Source organism: Podarcis vaucheri, assembly GCF_965113315.1.
Source record: "Podarcis vaucheri genome assembly, chromosome: 6".
Lineage (NCBI taxonomy): Eukaryota > Metazoa > Chordata > Lepidosauria > Squamata > Lacertidae > Podarcis > Podarcis vaucheri.
This window is the reverse complement of record NC_138764.1, coordinates 106,940,179-106,955,673: the sequence shown is the minus strand read 5'-3', so window position 1 is coordinate 106,955,673 and position 15,495 is coordinate 106,940,179. Positions and strand designations below refer to the sequence as shown.

Genomic DNA, 15,495 nt, shown 5'->3' with positions numbered 1-15,495 from the left:
ATCATTTCCGGGGTGCGCACTATCCTGCGCTATCTCTGCAGCTTTCTTGTGACACCTGGAAGCATAGATTTGATCCAAGGTGGGAAGAGTGCACCCAATTCTTCTCTCTGCACCCCTCCCAGTTTGGTGTCATCTGCAAATTTGATCAGGATGCCCTTGAGTCCATCATCCAAGTCGTTGATAAAGATGTTGAATAAGACCGGGCCCAAGACAGAACCCTGTGGCATCCCACTAGTCACTCTTCTATTATCTAACGCTTATTAGATGGATTTCCACTGAATTGATTTCTGAACTTTGAATTTTATTGTTATTCATGCTTTTATACTGTATTTTATGCTGCTTTTACAATTAGGTGTTTTAAATTTGTTGTTAGCTGCCCTGAGCCCGGTTTTTGAACCGGGAAGGGCAGGGTATAAATAAATAAAAATTATTATTATTACCACACCTCATGGCATTGCCGTCCATCAAATAATTATACGCTGGCTGAAGCAAGCTGGCATTGCCCACACCCAAAAGCAGCACATGGTGCCCTCCGTTGTGCCACCCTGATGCCCAGGGCTTCCATTCTGTAGCAGGCCAGGCTGCCCTTTCCTTGCAACTCACAGGGCATTAGGACCCGGCCGGCTCCCACCAGCCCACACCGTTCCCTATTTGGAGACCTCAAGTGTGCTGGCGACAGCAGCTGCCCTGACTCGGAGCCCCCTTAAAATAGCCTCAGTCCTGCCCACGAGAAGCCCAGGGATGAGTGCTGCAGGCCACCCGCCCACCCGCTTCCACCGAATCCACGGGGCCAATGTCTGCGTCGACCCTTCGGGCACCCAGGCCACCCGCGTGGAGAGCTTTGCCAATGGCGTCTGCTTCAGCCGGGAGCCCCTGGCGCCCGGGCAGATCTTCCTGGTGGAGATTGAGGAGAAGGAGCTGGGCTGGTGCGGCCACCTGCGGGTGGGGCTGACCGCCCATGACCCTCGCAGCCTGGAGACGGTGCCCGAGTACTCCCTGCCAGACCTGGTCAACCTGGGCGACAGCTGGGTCTTCGCCATCACCCGCAACCACAACCGGGTCACCCAGGACGCTGCCGGGGAGGAGGCCTCCGCCCGGGTGAGGGGCTTCTTCTCTGACCCCTACTTGCTCATCGAGAAGGTCAGGATCCCTCGGGACAAGCTGGTGGGCCGCAGCAGGCCAGGCCACTACAGCCACCTCCTGGACGACCTGTACCGGACCAACGTGCTCCCTGCCACGGCCCGGAGGAGCAGGATCGGGGTGCTGTTCGCCCCACAGCCGGACGGGACAGCCGACATGCACATTGTCATCAACGGGGAGGACATGGGTCCCAGCGCCAGAGGCCTCCCGGGCTCCCGGCCCCTTTACGCCGTGGTCGACATCTTTGCTTCCACCAAGAGCGTCCGCCTCATCCAGGTGGAATACGGATGTAGGTATCCTCAAACTAGCATGGCCCCCGGACCATGGGGCAAAGGGCCGTAGCTCAAAGGCGGGGCAGCCTCATGGCAGCCTCTCCCGGTGGGGCTGGGAGAGACGACTCCTGCCGGGAATCCTGGAAGGGCATTGCTGCCTGTCAGTGTAGGCCGTACTAAGCTAGATAGATCAATGGGCAGACTGCACGAGGCAGCTTCCTAGGCAGATCAGAGCTGGTGGATGCCATTGTCACAAGAAGGGAGACTTTCTGGAGGTTTGGATCCTGGTGGCCCCAAGGCAACAGCTGGGTGGGCTACTCAGGTGAAGGGGAGAGGGAGAGAGGAGGTGGTCAAGCCCAGAAGCAGGCAGCCGGCTGCTGGGTCGTCTTAGGAAGGGTGGGGGGCGATGGACAGAGAAAGCGAGCCTTGCCCCAAAGGGGTCTGCAGCTGATATAAGAAGGCAGGAGGAGAGGGAGGTTTAACGCTGTCCATACAAATAAGACACTTTGAAGAGCGGCTGGCAGGAGAATCCTAGAATTGTGGGGCTGGGAGGGGTCCCAAGGGGTCATCTGGTCCCACCCCCCTGCCATGCAGGAATCACAGCAGGTTGGTCCAGCATAGAGGCAGGAATGAGATGGAGCGATAACTCTGGATGCTCCAGGTGCGTTTCTTGTCACTGGGAGACCGAAGCCCCTGCTCCCTCCGTCCACACTAGGGGAATGATACTGATTCAATTGCCAAAGCTAGTCTAAGTAGAGTGGTACCTTGGGTTACAGACGCTTCAGGTTACATACGCTTCAGGTTACAGACTCTGCTAACCCAGAAATAGTACCTCAGGTTAAGAACTTTGCTTCAGGATGAGAACAGAAATTACATGGCGGCAGCGGGAGGCCCCATTAGCTAAAGTGGCGCCTCAGGTTAATAACAGTGTCAGGTTAAGAACAGACCTCTAGAACAATTTAAGTTCTTAACCCGAGGTACCACTGTATTATGAGAAGACAACAAAGCGCCTTGGACGCTCTGAAACAGGCTGTCTGAATGTCAAGCCCAATCGCCTGGGAGCAGAGAGACCAGGAGGCGTTGGAGCCAGAGAGGCAGGGATCCAGGAGGGAGCCTGACAAAGAGGATTGCAGAATCCTAGGGGTGCGAGGGACCCCAAAGGGTCTTCTAGCCCCGGGAAGCACAGATCAAGAGCGCCAACAACTCTTGCTGCCAGAAAGATCTCCCTAAGGATTAGTCAGGCTCTCCTTTCTCGTAATCTGAATCCGGGGCTCAGGGAGATCCAGGAGGTGTTTCTGGCCGCATTATCTGTTGGCAAACTGAGCAGGGGTATAATTAGCAAGCATCCCGCGCTGGCCGCTCTCTTCAGTCCCATGTGCGCAAGGGATCTATTTTTAGGGTTTGTTTTCTCTGCCGCACTGGCAAAGCCCTTGCCCCTTTGCCTGCCTGCCTGCCTGCCTTCGTGGCCAGTGGTTCTCCCGCCCGGGCAAGGAGGAAGGTGGTGGCCCGGGTGCGAGGTTCGGTGAGGCCAGGGAATGCAGCCACCCCACGGGGCTTGCTGTGGCTTAGCTGCAGGTGGCATTCAGTAGTTAACCTACGGAACTCCCTTCCACAGGAGGCAGCAATGGCCACCAAAATAATAATAATAATAATAATAATAATAATAATAATAATAATAATATTTATATCCCGCCCTTCCCAGCCAAAGCCGGGCTCAGGGCGGCTAACAACAATAGAAGTAACACAGCATTCTAAAATCAATTCATTCTAAAATAAATTCAAAATCAAATTAATGGCCACCATTGGGCTAGAGTTCTGTGAGGATTACAGAAGGAGGGGGTCAGACTGTGCCTTGGCCAAAGGCCTGGTGGAACAGTTCTGTCTTGAAGGCCATGCGGAAAGATGTCAAGTCCCTTATGGCAGAGCGTTCCACCAGATCGGGGCCACAGCTGAAAAAGCCCTGACTCTGGTTAGGCCAGCCTGACCTCCCTGTGGCCCGGGACCTCCAAGATGTTTTGGTTTTCAATGAGGATTGGACCAATTCATAGAAGAAAATAAAGCTACTGAGGGCTACTAGCCGCAGCGGCTCTGCTCTGCCTCCACAATGTTCTTGTGCCTGAATCCTGTTTTGGCGTTTCTCTGCTCAGCGACTGTGAGAACTGGATGCTGGCCCAGGCGGGTCATGGGCCTCATCCAGACCCTCTTCCTATGGAGGCTTGTTGTGATAGCAGAACCTCCAGGCCCAGGAACAGTCTATCTCTGAACACTAGATTATGGGGAACAACCATTGGAGAACGCTTTCGCACTCGGGTCCTGCTTGTGGGCTTGGATCCTGCTGGCCTCTGGGAGGCTGGGGTGCTGGACTAGATGGGGCCCTGGCCTGATCCAGCCAGCTCTTCTGGTGTTAACAGATTATAATAACATGTTAAAAGGAGAGTGAGCCCTGCAGAGAGAGAGGCTGCGGAGGGCCAGGCAGGAGGGCTCACTGTGCTGCAGAGAAAGCCTAGCTCCACTTCCTCCAGGTTCCGGCCATTCCATGCCCAATGCCAAATCGCGGAGGTCCTTGCCTGGCTTTGCCAGCTGTGCCCCGTGAAGCTGCAAAGAAAGATGAGCTGGGATGTGTGGGAATCCTCCTGCAGTGCAAGGCCAGAAAGGACCTTTTCCTTCTCTAGCTGACATTCGCACAGAGAGGATGGGAGGCAAAAGGTGCTTTCAGCGTCGTGTGTGGGAACAGCGGGAGGCTCCACAGATTTGCTGGAACCAGGGAATATAGAATCACAGAATCAGAGCTGCAGAGTTGGAAGGGATCCCTCAGGGTCATCCAGACCAACCCCCAGCATGCAGGAATCACACCTAACAAGCCCCACCCAAAAACCTCCAGTGAAGGACACCAACTTGGAGCGTTTCCTTTCCGCCTTTTAGGGTAGTCTTTAAAAGACACCTGGAGGTTACATTTCTTCTTGAAATGGGGAGGGGGGTCCATTTTGCAGTCAAAAAACTGAGTATGCATTTCCGAGCATCAATTTCTCAAGTTAAATATCTGATGCCTCTTAGCAACAATGTTCTGCTGCAGCGCAGCTTCCTTCTTTTATTATTATTATTATTATTAAATTTTATTAACTGTTACCCAAAAAATGAAAAGAAAAAAAGAAATAGAAACAATACATAACCATACAGTAAAACATTCATCTACACAATTTTCCAGAATGCAGACTAGAAAAGAAGAAAGACAAAAGGTAAAAGAAAGAAACAAGAAAAAGAATGAAGGGGGGGAAAAAATACTTTTCATAATCAATTATTCCAAATTCATACTTCAAACATTACAATATATAAATCCTAGTTAAAATATTATAAAAGACTTCCACCGCATTCTTTGGCAAGGAGTTTCACCAAAACACACTGAGAACTGGGTCTAGTTCCGCAAAGGCCTTTTTTGTTGTTTTGTTTTTGTGTGTCTCTGGGATGTCAGGCTGTGAACAAACCTCCTTGGAGAGGTGTGCCAATTTCCTCTTTGGCCTGCATGCAAATTCCTCCCCCCTCTGCTTCCTGGTAACCTGGGAAAGGCATGCAAGAAGCATTAAGCCCAAGGCAGGGTTGATGCCCCACCTCAGTTCAGGCCCCCACCTCTGGATGAGACCTGTCCAAACAAGAAGGCTTCTGTGGCTGCAGAGACCAATATGGGAGAGACATGTTTTGTTGCAGCTGGGGCAAAGGAAGGTGTCCGGTTGTGCTGCTACAGATGCACCAGGGCGTTTTTTTCCTTTCTGCGCTTCTCCCAGCGGTCGTTCCTCCTCTGCTTCCTGCTATGAATGTCTCCCTCCAGGCACTGCGGTCACCTGCAAAGGATTCCCACACACTGGGGTTGATGTTGCCAGCCTTCGTGTCACAATTGATACAGCAGACTCTTCTCATGTCCTTATGGTAACCAAACCACAGGGTCTTGCATTGCTGGAGGATTCAGCTCGCACTTCGAAAGCAGTCCGAGTGTATTAGCAGAGTGTCAGGCCGCTTGGTGTTTTTCAGTCTTCAGGAGCCTTTAGGGCGTTGAAAGGGAGGCAGCAGCGTTGGCAAAACAAGCCCGGTTGTTGTGTTAGGAACATGGAAGTTATGTCTGGAAGCACCAGGAGGTGAAGAGAGATGCGGCCTCTGACAGGGAGCCAAAGGGAGGTTTTCACCCAAGGTGTGAGCGCAGCTTGTCTTTGGCATGTACACACTGGCAAAGTGGGTGAGGAATGAAGGGGGAAGTTGGTTCCCCATGCCAAAGTGGCATGGTGCCACCCCATGGGCTGGCCCTCCATGGGCTTATACATATCAAGCCTTCATCTTAACAAAAACATTCACAAGCCCAGGGCCATCTTAACCATAAGCGCCAGGGGTGCGGGGCACTGAAGGAGCCCAAGCAAGAGCTTTAGGACAGGAATCTGCTGCAAGAACGAGGCCCGAAAATGCTGCCCGGGTGAATCTGTTGGGCGAAAGGCCAGGCGAACCACCGAGGCAGGAAAGCTCATTACAAACAGGCAGGCAGGAAGAGGAACGGTCTCCTCACGTTGCCCAGCAAGGGCGCAGTCAAAAGGGGGCTTCTATTCCCTCTTGGGTCACTTGGCTCTGGGGAATTTGCAGATGGAGACTCACAGGGGAAGGAGGTCTTGCCAGGAGAGCAAACTGGGGCACACTCATTCAGATGTGTTGCCAGGCTGAACTACCTGCCTTTCCAAACAACGGCATTGCAGCAGCCCAAGCCCAGCAGCTGCTCCTCTGCCCTCCGTGGGAGCTGGCAAGGCAGCCAGGCTCTTGCTGGTGCTCCTTCCTCCTCATGTGCAAGGAGGAAACATGTCACTCTCACTGAGCCTCAGCTGGAAGGTCTCTCCAGAGCTGTAGGGATGCTGCCTCCTGCCTAATGCCCCAGCCTAGGAGTAGTTCTAAGGGCTCGCGCAACAGCCACGGTGTTCCCTTGAGCTGTTCAGGCATTGAGGGAGCTCTTTGGTCAGTGTCACCGATGAATTGTAGAGTTGGATTGGGCCCCTTGCAAGGCAAGAATCGCAGCTAAAGGATCCCCAACAGATGGCTATCCAACCTGTTTTAAATACCTCCATCACCTTCTGAGGTCATCTGATCCACAGTTGAACAGCTCTTACCTACAGAAGGTTTCTTGTCTTGCTAGGGCTGGGGTGGGTGCTCTCTCCAGACCAGAGGAACGGGTCCCAATCCTCATGCTGAGGTTGTCTCACAGCCAAGTCCCCTTCTTTCTCTTCTTTTCCTCCCAGTCCCCTCCCTGCAGACCCTCTGCCGGCTGGCCATCCAGAAGCACATTGCCCACCGGCTAGACATTGATGGGCTCGACCTCCCTCCATCGCTGAAGAACTTCTGCAAATACGAGTGAAGTGACCAAGGCTTCTTCTTCGCTTGCACGAGTCGCCCACCCAAGAGACTTGATGGAGGGTCTGCAAGAACGAGCTGAGAGCAGTGAAGCCGCGCTTCGTCCTTGCTCTGTCCCCAGAATGCCAGCCTTAGGGGCCTCACTTCCCACATAGCCGCTGGGGAGCCACGTATATGGCGAGAGACTCACTGAAGGGGCAAGACCACCAGCCCCAGCCCTCCAAACAACAGCAGGACCCTGAAATAGCAGGAACAGTCCAAGGGAGGATTTGATTTTCAGACGGCAAGATGTAGCGGTGAACTGGAAGCACCGGCCAACTGCCCTGTTTCTAGGTGTACTGGGAACTACAGAATATGCTCTGACAGACAGCCTACATGCGAAGAGATTTTTTTAAAAAGATCACTAGGGGAATCTGCTTACTCAGAACATGCCAAGAATGTTTCTGCAGGAAAAATTCAGCCTTGAGCAAGTTTGGTAAGCGAGGAAGTGCCCTATTTTTCTCGCCGATCCAGCTCTCAGAACAACGGCATGCTTTCCCTCCGAGAAGGTGACTTAACTTCTACACACGTGTAAAGCTAAGGCGAGGGAGCAGCTCTACGCAAGCGTGTGAAGTTTGTAGGGCCACGGGCTCCACTTTTGTGGGTTCCCCAGCAGCCCGCTGTTGTTCTGACCCGACATCACAGTAGCGTGTTTATGGAAGAAATGCACTATGTAGAAGAAGAAGAGTTTGGATGTGATATCCTGCTTTATCACTACCCGAAGGAGTCTCAAAGCGGCTCACAACCTCCTTTCCCTTCCTCCCCCACAACAAACACTCTGTGAGGTGAGTGGGGCTGAGAGACTTCACAGAAGTGTGACTGGTCCAAGGTCACCCAGCAGCTGCAGGTGGAGGAGCGGAGACGCGAACCCGGTTCCCCAGATTACGAGTCCACCGCTCTTAACCACTACACCACACTGGCTCTCAAATGTAGACCTCCGAGGCCCAGAAGGTGTTGCTGCTATGGGGAAAGGGGGGGGCGCATCGCACACTAGGCTTTATGGAAGTCATGCCAGTTCAATAAAAGCTACCTTAGAACAGCAACAAGTCCTGGGAGTGTCCCTTTCCTGCAACCTCAGCTCCCTTTCCCTCCTGGTTATGCAGCAGAGGGCTCCCAAGCGAGGGAGGCTTGGTTTTATTGCCCCGATACTGCAGTACATAAATGGCAATGAAACGATCAAGGGGGTGGAGAACGGCTGCAGTGTTTGGGACTTTTGCAGTGGTTCTCCACCTGTGGGTCCCCAGATGTTCTTGGACTACAGCTCCCATCATCCAGGAGCTCTGGCCTTGCTAGCTAGGGGTGATGGGAGTTGTAGTTCAACAACATCTGGGGACCCACATCTGGGGATAGCACATAACCTATGGAACTCGCTCCCACAGGAGGCAGCGTTGCTTCCGACTGCAAGCTGCTGGAAACTGCTTGAGGGGAGAATCGCTCTTGTGCTCAGAGCCTGCTTCTGGGATTCCCATAATGGGCATCTGGTTGGCTGCTGTGAGAACAGGAGGCTGGACTCGATGGGCCCTGGGCTCTCCTTATGTACTTATGGGGGGGCAAATGCTGGGGGCCGGAAGAGCCTTTGCAACCTGCTGGCTTCCCCAGATCCCGCCCCCCCATTGAGCCAAGTGGCCCCAACTCCTTGGAGCAGCCGAGGGGCATGGCTGCCCAGGGGCTCTGTGTGAGGTAAGGGCCGAGCCCTGTGACGCTGGTTCTAGAATGGGGAGAGTTCAGGACAGGCACAGCACTGAGGCAGCCACAGGCCAGCTCTCAGCGGACACCATGTCCTATTATGGGATGGGGAAACCTTCCGCAGGCTTCTTTCCATCTCCAAGTCCAGGTAATGGCTCCCCTTTCGTCCCCCGAGGCGTTTTGTGCAGACAACGCCCTCCTCCCCACACATTTTCCTCCCCCCCCCAACCCACTGAATTGGTGTGTGGAGGGAGCTCTTCATGCCACCCCAGAGATGGGTGGCTGTCTTCTTAGACGCACAGAAGTGGGACCCCCAGCGGTCATCTGATCCACCCCCCCCCGCCCGGCAATGCAATAATCCCTGGCAGATGGACAGGGATGAAAACCTCCAATGGACAAGAGTCCAGCACCTTCTGAGGTGGTCCACTCCGCTGCCAAACCCCCCTTTGACAAGGCCAGAGAAGAGGCCCCAGCGCTACAGGGATGAGGCCCAAGGAAGAGGCAGACCGGGGGGGGGGGCAGCTGATATGGGCCACACGGAACCATCTCCTAAGCTCTCTGGTTTCTTCTGGGGCGGAGTGGGAAGCCGGGAACCCATGGAATGAAAATTACAGCTGCAGCTCGACTCTCGCTCCAGTTTATCTTCCTCTTGGGAAAGAGATTACTCAGCAGCAGGAGGCAAGTGAGTGTGTGGGCCGTGGAAACTGGTATCGAGGGCATGGGAGGAATTTAGCACCCTCAATTCACCCCGCCTTCAATCTAGCCTGAGAACCAGAGCCCCCAAGTTGTCCTCCCCACACACCCTCCCCGCCAATCCACCTCTGCCCCAGACACTCCAGTTGGTGCCCCCCCAAACGCACACTTTTATTTTGGACAGGAGAACCGGGCAGCAGAGAGGTTGAAATGGCACCGAGTGGCCCGTCGAGCCTCTACCCTGGGATGCCAAGGGAGGCCCCGGCTTCGGAGGGGCTCTCCTCTGCCATCGGGCTCCTGAAGAGGAAGCTGCAAGCCAAGCAGGGGGATCCACACCAGCTCAGCGGCCCCCAGCTGCTCCAGGATCCGGACGCCAAGCCGCCTTGTGGAGGAGCCTGCTGGTCACCGGGCACAGCTGGGCAAGGGGCGCCAGAAAGGTGGGAGCCCCACCGAGGCCTCTGCTGCAGGAAGCCGTGCCCTCAGGGACCGGACCGGGAATATCCTGCCGAGCAGACGGGCGACCGGTGGCTCTTCCTCTCCTCTGTGCCCCCGCCCCTCCCTCTCAGCCAGCCCCCCAAGGACTTTGCCAGCTCCGGCGGAGACTTTGCTCTGGCCAGGTGGGGATTCTTGCCCAGCGGGGTCTTCCTGATGTCAGCCAAGTTTGGCAAGGACAGAGAGGCCCAGCCCCCGCTGCACCTGCCCCCCAACATCTGCATCCTGACCCTGGCCATGATGATCGCTGGCATTCCCACGGTCCCCGTGCCGGGCGTGCGGGAGGAAGACATGGTCCACGCTGCCCAGTGCTTTGTGGCGGAGAACCTGGAGCCTGGCAGCACGCAAGGGGAGGCAGCACAGAGGAGGAGGAGGAGGAGGTGGGCTGCCATGCAGCCCCTGGGGCCTTCCTGCAAGAGGGGGGACAAGCCGAGGAAGAGGGCCACCCACAGAAGCCTCCTGCCCCTGTTCCTGGCGCAGCTGGAGAAGTGAGGGCAGGGGGGAAGAAACGCTTAATTCTGCTTTGAAAAGCCAACATAAAGGGTTTGTGAAAAGCAAGGCTCTTTGCTTATGTCCGTGCTTCTGCTTCTGTAAGCAGGTTGTTGGCCAGATCCTCTGATCCAAACAGCTGTCTGGATTGGACCCCAGGCAGCCCTTCATTCCCATTCCCACACCACCACAGGGGTTACCCAGCCAGGCTCCTTGGGACCAAGCGGAAGGGATAACAGCCCAAATGGCAGCTGCTTCCTGGAGCTCTTGCCCCTCTCCCCTGTGTCACCAGTGTTTCCAGTCTGACACAACGCCCACAGAGCGCTTCCACTGAGCCCGGTACCAGCTGCCTGGCAGAGAAGCCACAGCAGAGAAGCCCTGCCCTGTTTCCTAATGAGATTTTGACTGGTATTTAAAGGCTGATGTTGAGAAACGACAAACAGGAAAGACTTGTTTATTGACGACATTTACGAAAGAGAAGTCCTGCTCTCGCTGGGTGCAGGGGGGCCCATTTCAATAATCAAGGGGGGGGGGAGGGATAGGAAAAAAGGACTTGGGAGACACACCTGGTCCCCTTTGACATGGAGAACCAGACATGCTGGCAGGGTTAAAACCAACTGACTTAGGGGAATAGTAATACAGAGAGACGAGGGGGTGGACTTCACGGGACTGTAGGTCATGTCAGGCACCTCTGAGTTGCCGGCAAAGTCTCAGACAAGAGCACAGGTTTGCAGTTGTGTACACGGTCTTGGGCTGCTCATCAAAGCTCCCTCCGCAAAGGAGGAGCCCCACAGACACTCGGAGCTGAATGAAATGTTAACCTCAAGTCTCTGGCACTTCTGAGAGCCCTGCTAGAAGGCTGCTCCCCCAGACCACCGAGCCCAATGGTCTGCTCCCAGCAGCGCCCCTGAGCCTAATTACAACTTCACCTGCACGTAAGGCCCAATCCAGCTGTCGGCCAGCTCGCGGAGGGTGCTGTACCTGCGATCAAACTCCTCGTGACTGCACTGGCTCAGAAGCCGGCTGATCTCCGCAGTGAGAAACGACACAGCCAGGTACTTGTCCAACAACTTGTCCCACGAGCAACTCAGGACCTCCAGCAGCCCATCAGAACTGCTCTGTCCCTCTTGGGATGTGCTGTTTCCCTTGCGCCACCGCGCTGGGATCCTGCCGGGCTCGAACTCCTTCCCTTCGGAGTTCAGCACAGCCAGGACGTGCCGGCAGGGCAGCTGGAAGGTCTGGCTGAAGTGGCAAGTGCAGCTGCTGATGCCCTTGTTGCGCACGGCCTGGGCGTCTTCCAGGATCTGTACGCTGGCAACCTCTCCGTTGTTTCCCATCAACTGCGCAGAGCTCTGGACAACCGCAAACTCGTTCAAGCACAGCCTGGCGGCCGGCTCTGTGCAGATGTCGCTCAAGGACTGCTTGATCCGCTCCTCAGCCTCTCTGGAAGTCGCCTCTGCCTCCTCCTCGCGAGCTGACTCTTCCGCAGCAACCCCTGCCGCCGGCTTCAGGGGAGTCGGCGCGGCGGTTGGAGCAGAATCCCTTGGAAGCAGAAACCTCTGAGAGTGTGCAGCAGAGGAGCGAAGCACCAGCAGGTTCTGGATGGAGGAGCCGTTCTCCCCGAGCAAAGGGCCTGGGCCTGGCGCAGACTCCGCGGAGCTCTTCTGGGCAACCTTCTGGTAAGTCTTTGCTATTTTGGTGATGCAGGTCTCCAGGGATGGTCCTATGCAGAAGATCTGGCTTAAGCTGTGTGTGAGCATCTCCAGATCTTTGAAATACTGGCTGCACTGGCCCCAGGTCCGCCAGCGGTGAAAGGCCCAGATCTTCTCATTGAGCAGCCATTCTTTGTGGAGCTGGGGCAAGCGGTTGGGCTTCACAAAGCCACACAGGACGGTGTACAGCTTCCTCAAGTTGCTCTCGCTGGGGGCACACATGGCGTTCCTCAAGGCGCTCAGAACCAGCCTTTCCGTGTGGGCTTCCAGGGAGACCTGCTGGATCTTATGCTGCAAGTGTTTGCATATGTGGAAGACGGACAGCTGGACGTCCACAGAGGGGAACGCTTCCGACAGCGCCGGCAGCCACCGGAAGCGCGGGTCAACCAGGAAGGTCTTGATCTGCTTCCATTCGGGGTTGAAGGCCTTGAAGGTGCGGTACATCTGAGCCAGGCCTTCCGCCGACTCCCTGGTGGGGACCGCGAAGTGGATCACCTTGGTCACCTCCCCTTCCAGCTGCATGAACGGCTGGTCCACCATGAAGGTGTAGAGGGCCTTGCCCCACGGGTTGTGGGTTCGATGAATGAGCACAACCTCAGGGTGCTGTAAGAAGACGTCCCTCATTTGGCTGGTCTGAAAGCTGATGGACTCCAGCTGGGAGCTTTTGTACACCTGGTAAGCCACCAGCAAGCCGCAGTCAAAGCTCAAGAGCTCCTTCACAGTTTCCAGGGCCATCGTGCACTCTCTTCCTGAGCGTCTGCCTTGGAGAGCTTTCCCCAGGGATGCCTGCCAGGGAAAGAGTTCACGTTTCTGCTGCTCTTACACCGGGGTCAAGAGTGACCAAGGTCTGTCTCAGACCGAAGGACCTAGAGTGAAAGAAAAGGGTGAAGCCAAGTCAGTTCTCCCGATTGGTGGTTCTGTTTTGGTGTGTAAAGGGATCTTCTTATGAGATCTAGAAGGTGACAAATTCCACATTTTTAACCCCCCAAAGAGAGTGAAGATGCAGTACCAGTAGCACACTGTGTGGTTTTTTAAAATGGAGTCCACTGTGTTTCCCATCATGTTTTAAAAAATGTATTTTTAGAGTGAAGCTTCACATCTATATTTTTCAGTGTGTTCTACAAACGTGGCTTACAAAGAGTTTTGGTTTACGCAAAGCAGTTGGATCTGGTTAACAAAAAACCACACAGAGCCAGAAGGCCCAGTTAGGTCAACTCGTTCTCCTAATGACATCAGAGGCACTGAGGTGCAACGGGAAGGTGGAGAAAATGTCACCAGGGCCTCCATCTATTTCTCCTGATGAAATACAAAGCTGCTTAGGCAGTCCCTTCAGTTAGGCTATTTATTTGTTTATTTGCAGGGCTAAGTGTTTTTTTATTTTACATATATGAAAGTTTGGGAGCTATACAGAAGAGAGCGTAGCCTCCTGCACAGAAATTGAACAAAACAGTGGCATCACACGACTGCATTCTACAAAGCAGCACCACACAGGATTTGACTGCCTGGGCGCAGCTCTACCAAGGGCCTCGAGGGACGCCATTTGTCCTGGCCATGAGCCGCCACACAGCCTCCTGCGCCACAAAGGGCAGCCAAGTGCCTTCTGCCACGACACGAGGGCAATGCGCACAAGGGGCTTCGCTGCAGCCCAGTGGGAAGAGCAGGTGCGCAGGAGGCCCCGGCTTTGACCCCAGGGAGGGCTGGGTGGGGATAAAGGCCCCCGGTAGGCCAGCTTCCTAGGCTCCTACTTAGAACCTTATCTTTACCACTCTCTGGGTTGGTCTGTGGCTTCATCTGGCCCAGGACAAGCCAAAGCAACTTCAGATGTACGGCCCACCAGCCAGTCCAGTGCTGCTGCCGCAGAGGCATTAAGAGCAAGGCGAGGGGGGAATTGGGTAGGGGGGGTGTTTTTATGCTACGGCCCTTTCCTCTGGAAGTTGATTTCTCTAGGTGGGCAGCCCCAGCAGTGAGCAGAGGAGGAATGGCGGCAGGGAGGAGCGCAGAGAGGAGGAGAAGAAGGAAGAAGCAGAAGAGAAAAGAAGCAGCAGAAGGAGAAGAAGAAAAAGAAGCAGAAGGAGCAAAGGAGAAGAGGAAGAAGGAGAAGAGAAAAGAAGAAGCAGGAGAAGAAGCAGGAGAAGGTGGAGAAGGAGAAGGAGAAGGAGAAGAAAGAAGCAGAGGAAGCAGAAAAGGAGGAGGAGCAAAAGAAACAGAATAAGAAGGAAGAAGCAGAAGAAGCAGCGAAAGAGGAGGAGGAGAACCTGAAGCAGCCTCTCCCTGGCGCACCTGCACCTGCGAGGCCGGGCTGCTGCTCCTCCTCCTCCTCCTCCGTCCCTCCCTCTCCTTCCCCGGCTGCAACGGAGCCTCTCTCTCCCCGGCCGGCCGGCCTCTGCAGCCCCACTCGGGGGGCCCCGAAGCGGCGTCCGCCCCGCGCAGCCCCTCCGCCCCTCGCCTTGGCTCTCGTCTGAGCCCCCCCCAACTGAGCCCCCCCTCCCGCCGCGGCCCCTCACCGGCCCCGGCCGCCGCCATCTTGCCGCCTCCTCCTCCTCCTCCTCCGTCGCTCTGGCCAGGCCCCGCCCTTGCGCCGTCGCCCAGGAAACGCGTGACGTTCGGGGCTCTGCCGGGCGAGGGGCGGGCCCTCGGCGCTCACGTGACCCTCCGCCCTTCCCGCCCCGGGCGGCCCGGCAGAGGGCGCTGTGGCGGCGCTCATTGAGCTCTTGGTCATGGCAAGCATAGGCCAACCCGGCCCGCCAGCTGTTTGGAGACTACAACTCCCATCATCCCTAGCGAACAGGACCAGTGGGCAGGGATGATGGGAGTTGAAGTCCCAAAACAGCTGGAGGGCCGGGTTGGCCTATGTCTGATCCGTGGTTTTCTTTATTGAATGGGCATTACGCCCCCCAGCCAGAAATCTCGGGGGGGGTCCGACACGAAATGCAGGGGGGGAAACAAGGGTGAAAGGAAGCCCCCCCCAACACTTTCAAAGGGATAAAGTGGGCAATGGGGTCTGGGCAAGGAAGGCTCCAGGCCAGGCTGCCTGGGGAGCTGAGACGCCTGCATTGCAGGGGGTTGGACTAGATGACCCTGGGACCCCTGAAGGGAGAGGGAAGGGTTAATCTCAGTAATATCAGGACCCAAGCGAACTGCTGCACTTGGGGTTCAGCAGCTGGCCGCAGCTGTGGTCAGAGCGCAATTGCTTCAGCCATGTAGGCCAGAAGCTGCTTCCTGCTTCCAGATGCAGAAATGCAAGGGAGAGAAAACACATAGGAGGGAGGCAGGGGAGTAGCTTAGCTTAACTGGCCATATGCCATATATAAGGTAATAAATTGTAACTCTGCCAGCGGATTGGGGAAGCAAACAAACACTAGCAGGTATAAGAACGCTTGCTGGACACAGTATAGGGGCCGCCAGTCTTTGGAAGCTATTCCGCTGGCTGCCTCTGCGCAGAACTCCATGAACTCTTTTCTCCAGAGAAGTGGACTCCTGGTGCCTTTGTCTCCTCCGGGCCTGGGGAACTGCGGGCGAATGGGCTCCGGCCCTTGGGATTCCCAAATTAAATAAGGCTTCACCCCGACTCCACCGGGCGAGGATTCTGCAAGCCC

At 55.4% G+C, this 15,495-nt stretch overlaps 4 protein-coding genes across 5 annotated transcripts in view; 2 read left to right on the top strand and 2 right to left on the bottom strand.

Moving 5' to 3' along the window:
* Positions 1–15,495, bottom strand: part of PCIF1 (phosphorylated CTD interacting factor 1) — a 144,664-nt gene that overhangs the window by 59,514 nt on the left and 69,655 nt on the right. The window lies entirely within an intron of this gene.
* Positions 707–7,509, top strand: NEURL2 (neuralized E3 ubiquitin protein ligase 2). Its single transcript, XM_082226482.1, has 2 exons — positions 707–1,429; positions 6,677–7,509. The coding sequence occupies exons 1-2, from the start codon at positions 742–744 to the stop codon at positions 6,790–6,792; spliced, it is 804 nt and encodes a 267-aa protein (XP_082082608.1). The 5' UTR covers positions 707–741; the 3' UTR covers positions 6,793–7,509.
* SPATA25 (spermatogenesis associated 25) lies at positions 8,526–10,256 on the top strand. Its single transcript, XM_082225396.1, has 2 exons — positions 8,526–8,661; positions 9,391–10,256. Exons 1-2 carry the CDS (start codon positions 8,541–8,543, stop codon positions 10,188–10,190), a joined length of 921 nt encoding a protein of 306 aa, XP_082081522.1. The 5' UTR covers positions 8,526–8,540; the 3' UTR covers positions 10,191–10,256.
* On the bottom strand, positions 10,626–14,472 carry ZSWIM1 (zinc finger SWIM-type containing 1). Of its 2 annotated transcripts, XM_082225395.1 has the most exons (3): positions 14,404–14,472; positions 11,061–12,765; positions 10,626–10,984 (listed from the first exon to the last, which is right to left on the bottom strand). In XM_082225395.1, exon 2 carries the CDS (start codon positions 12,632–12,634, stop codon positions 11,105–11,107), a length of 1,530 nt encoding a protein of 509 aa, XP_082081521.1. In that variant the 5' UTR covers positions 12,635–12,765; positions 14,404–14,472; the 3' UTR covers positions 10,626–10,984; positions 11,061–11,104. The 2 variants fall into 2 exon arrangements, with proteins under 2 accessions (XP_082081521.1, XP_082081520.1); XM_082225394.1 differs by having other exon boundaries at positions 10,626–12,765.

What these genes read in the sequence shown, in the direction of transcription:
- NEURL2 (XM_082226482.1), top strand. Translation starts at nt 742, where the DNA reads ATGAGTGCTGCAGGCCACCCGCCCACCCGCTTCCACCGAATCCACGGG. An exon ending in CATCCAGGTGGAATACGGAT is followed by an intron (nt 1,430 to 6,676) that starts GTAGGTATCCTC and finishes TTTTCCTCCCAG; the next exon opens with TCCCCTCCCTGCAGACCCTC.
- ZSWIM1 (XM_082225394.1), bottom strand. Translation starts at nt 12,634, where the DNA reads ATGGCCCTGGAAACTGTGAAGGAGCTCTTGAGCTTTGACTGCGGCTTG.
- SPATA25 (XM_082225396.1), top strand. Translation starts at nt 8,541, where the DNA reads ATGGGGAGAGTTCAGGACAGGCACAGCACTGAGGCAGCCACAGGCCAG. An exon ending in CTTTCCATCTCCAAGTCCAG is followed by an intron (nt 8,662 to 9,390) that starts GTAATGGCTCCC and finishes TATTTTGGACAG; the next exon opens with GAGAACCGGGCAGCAGAGAG.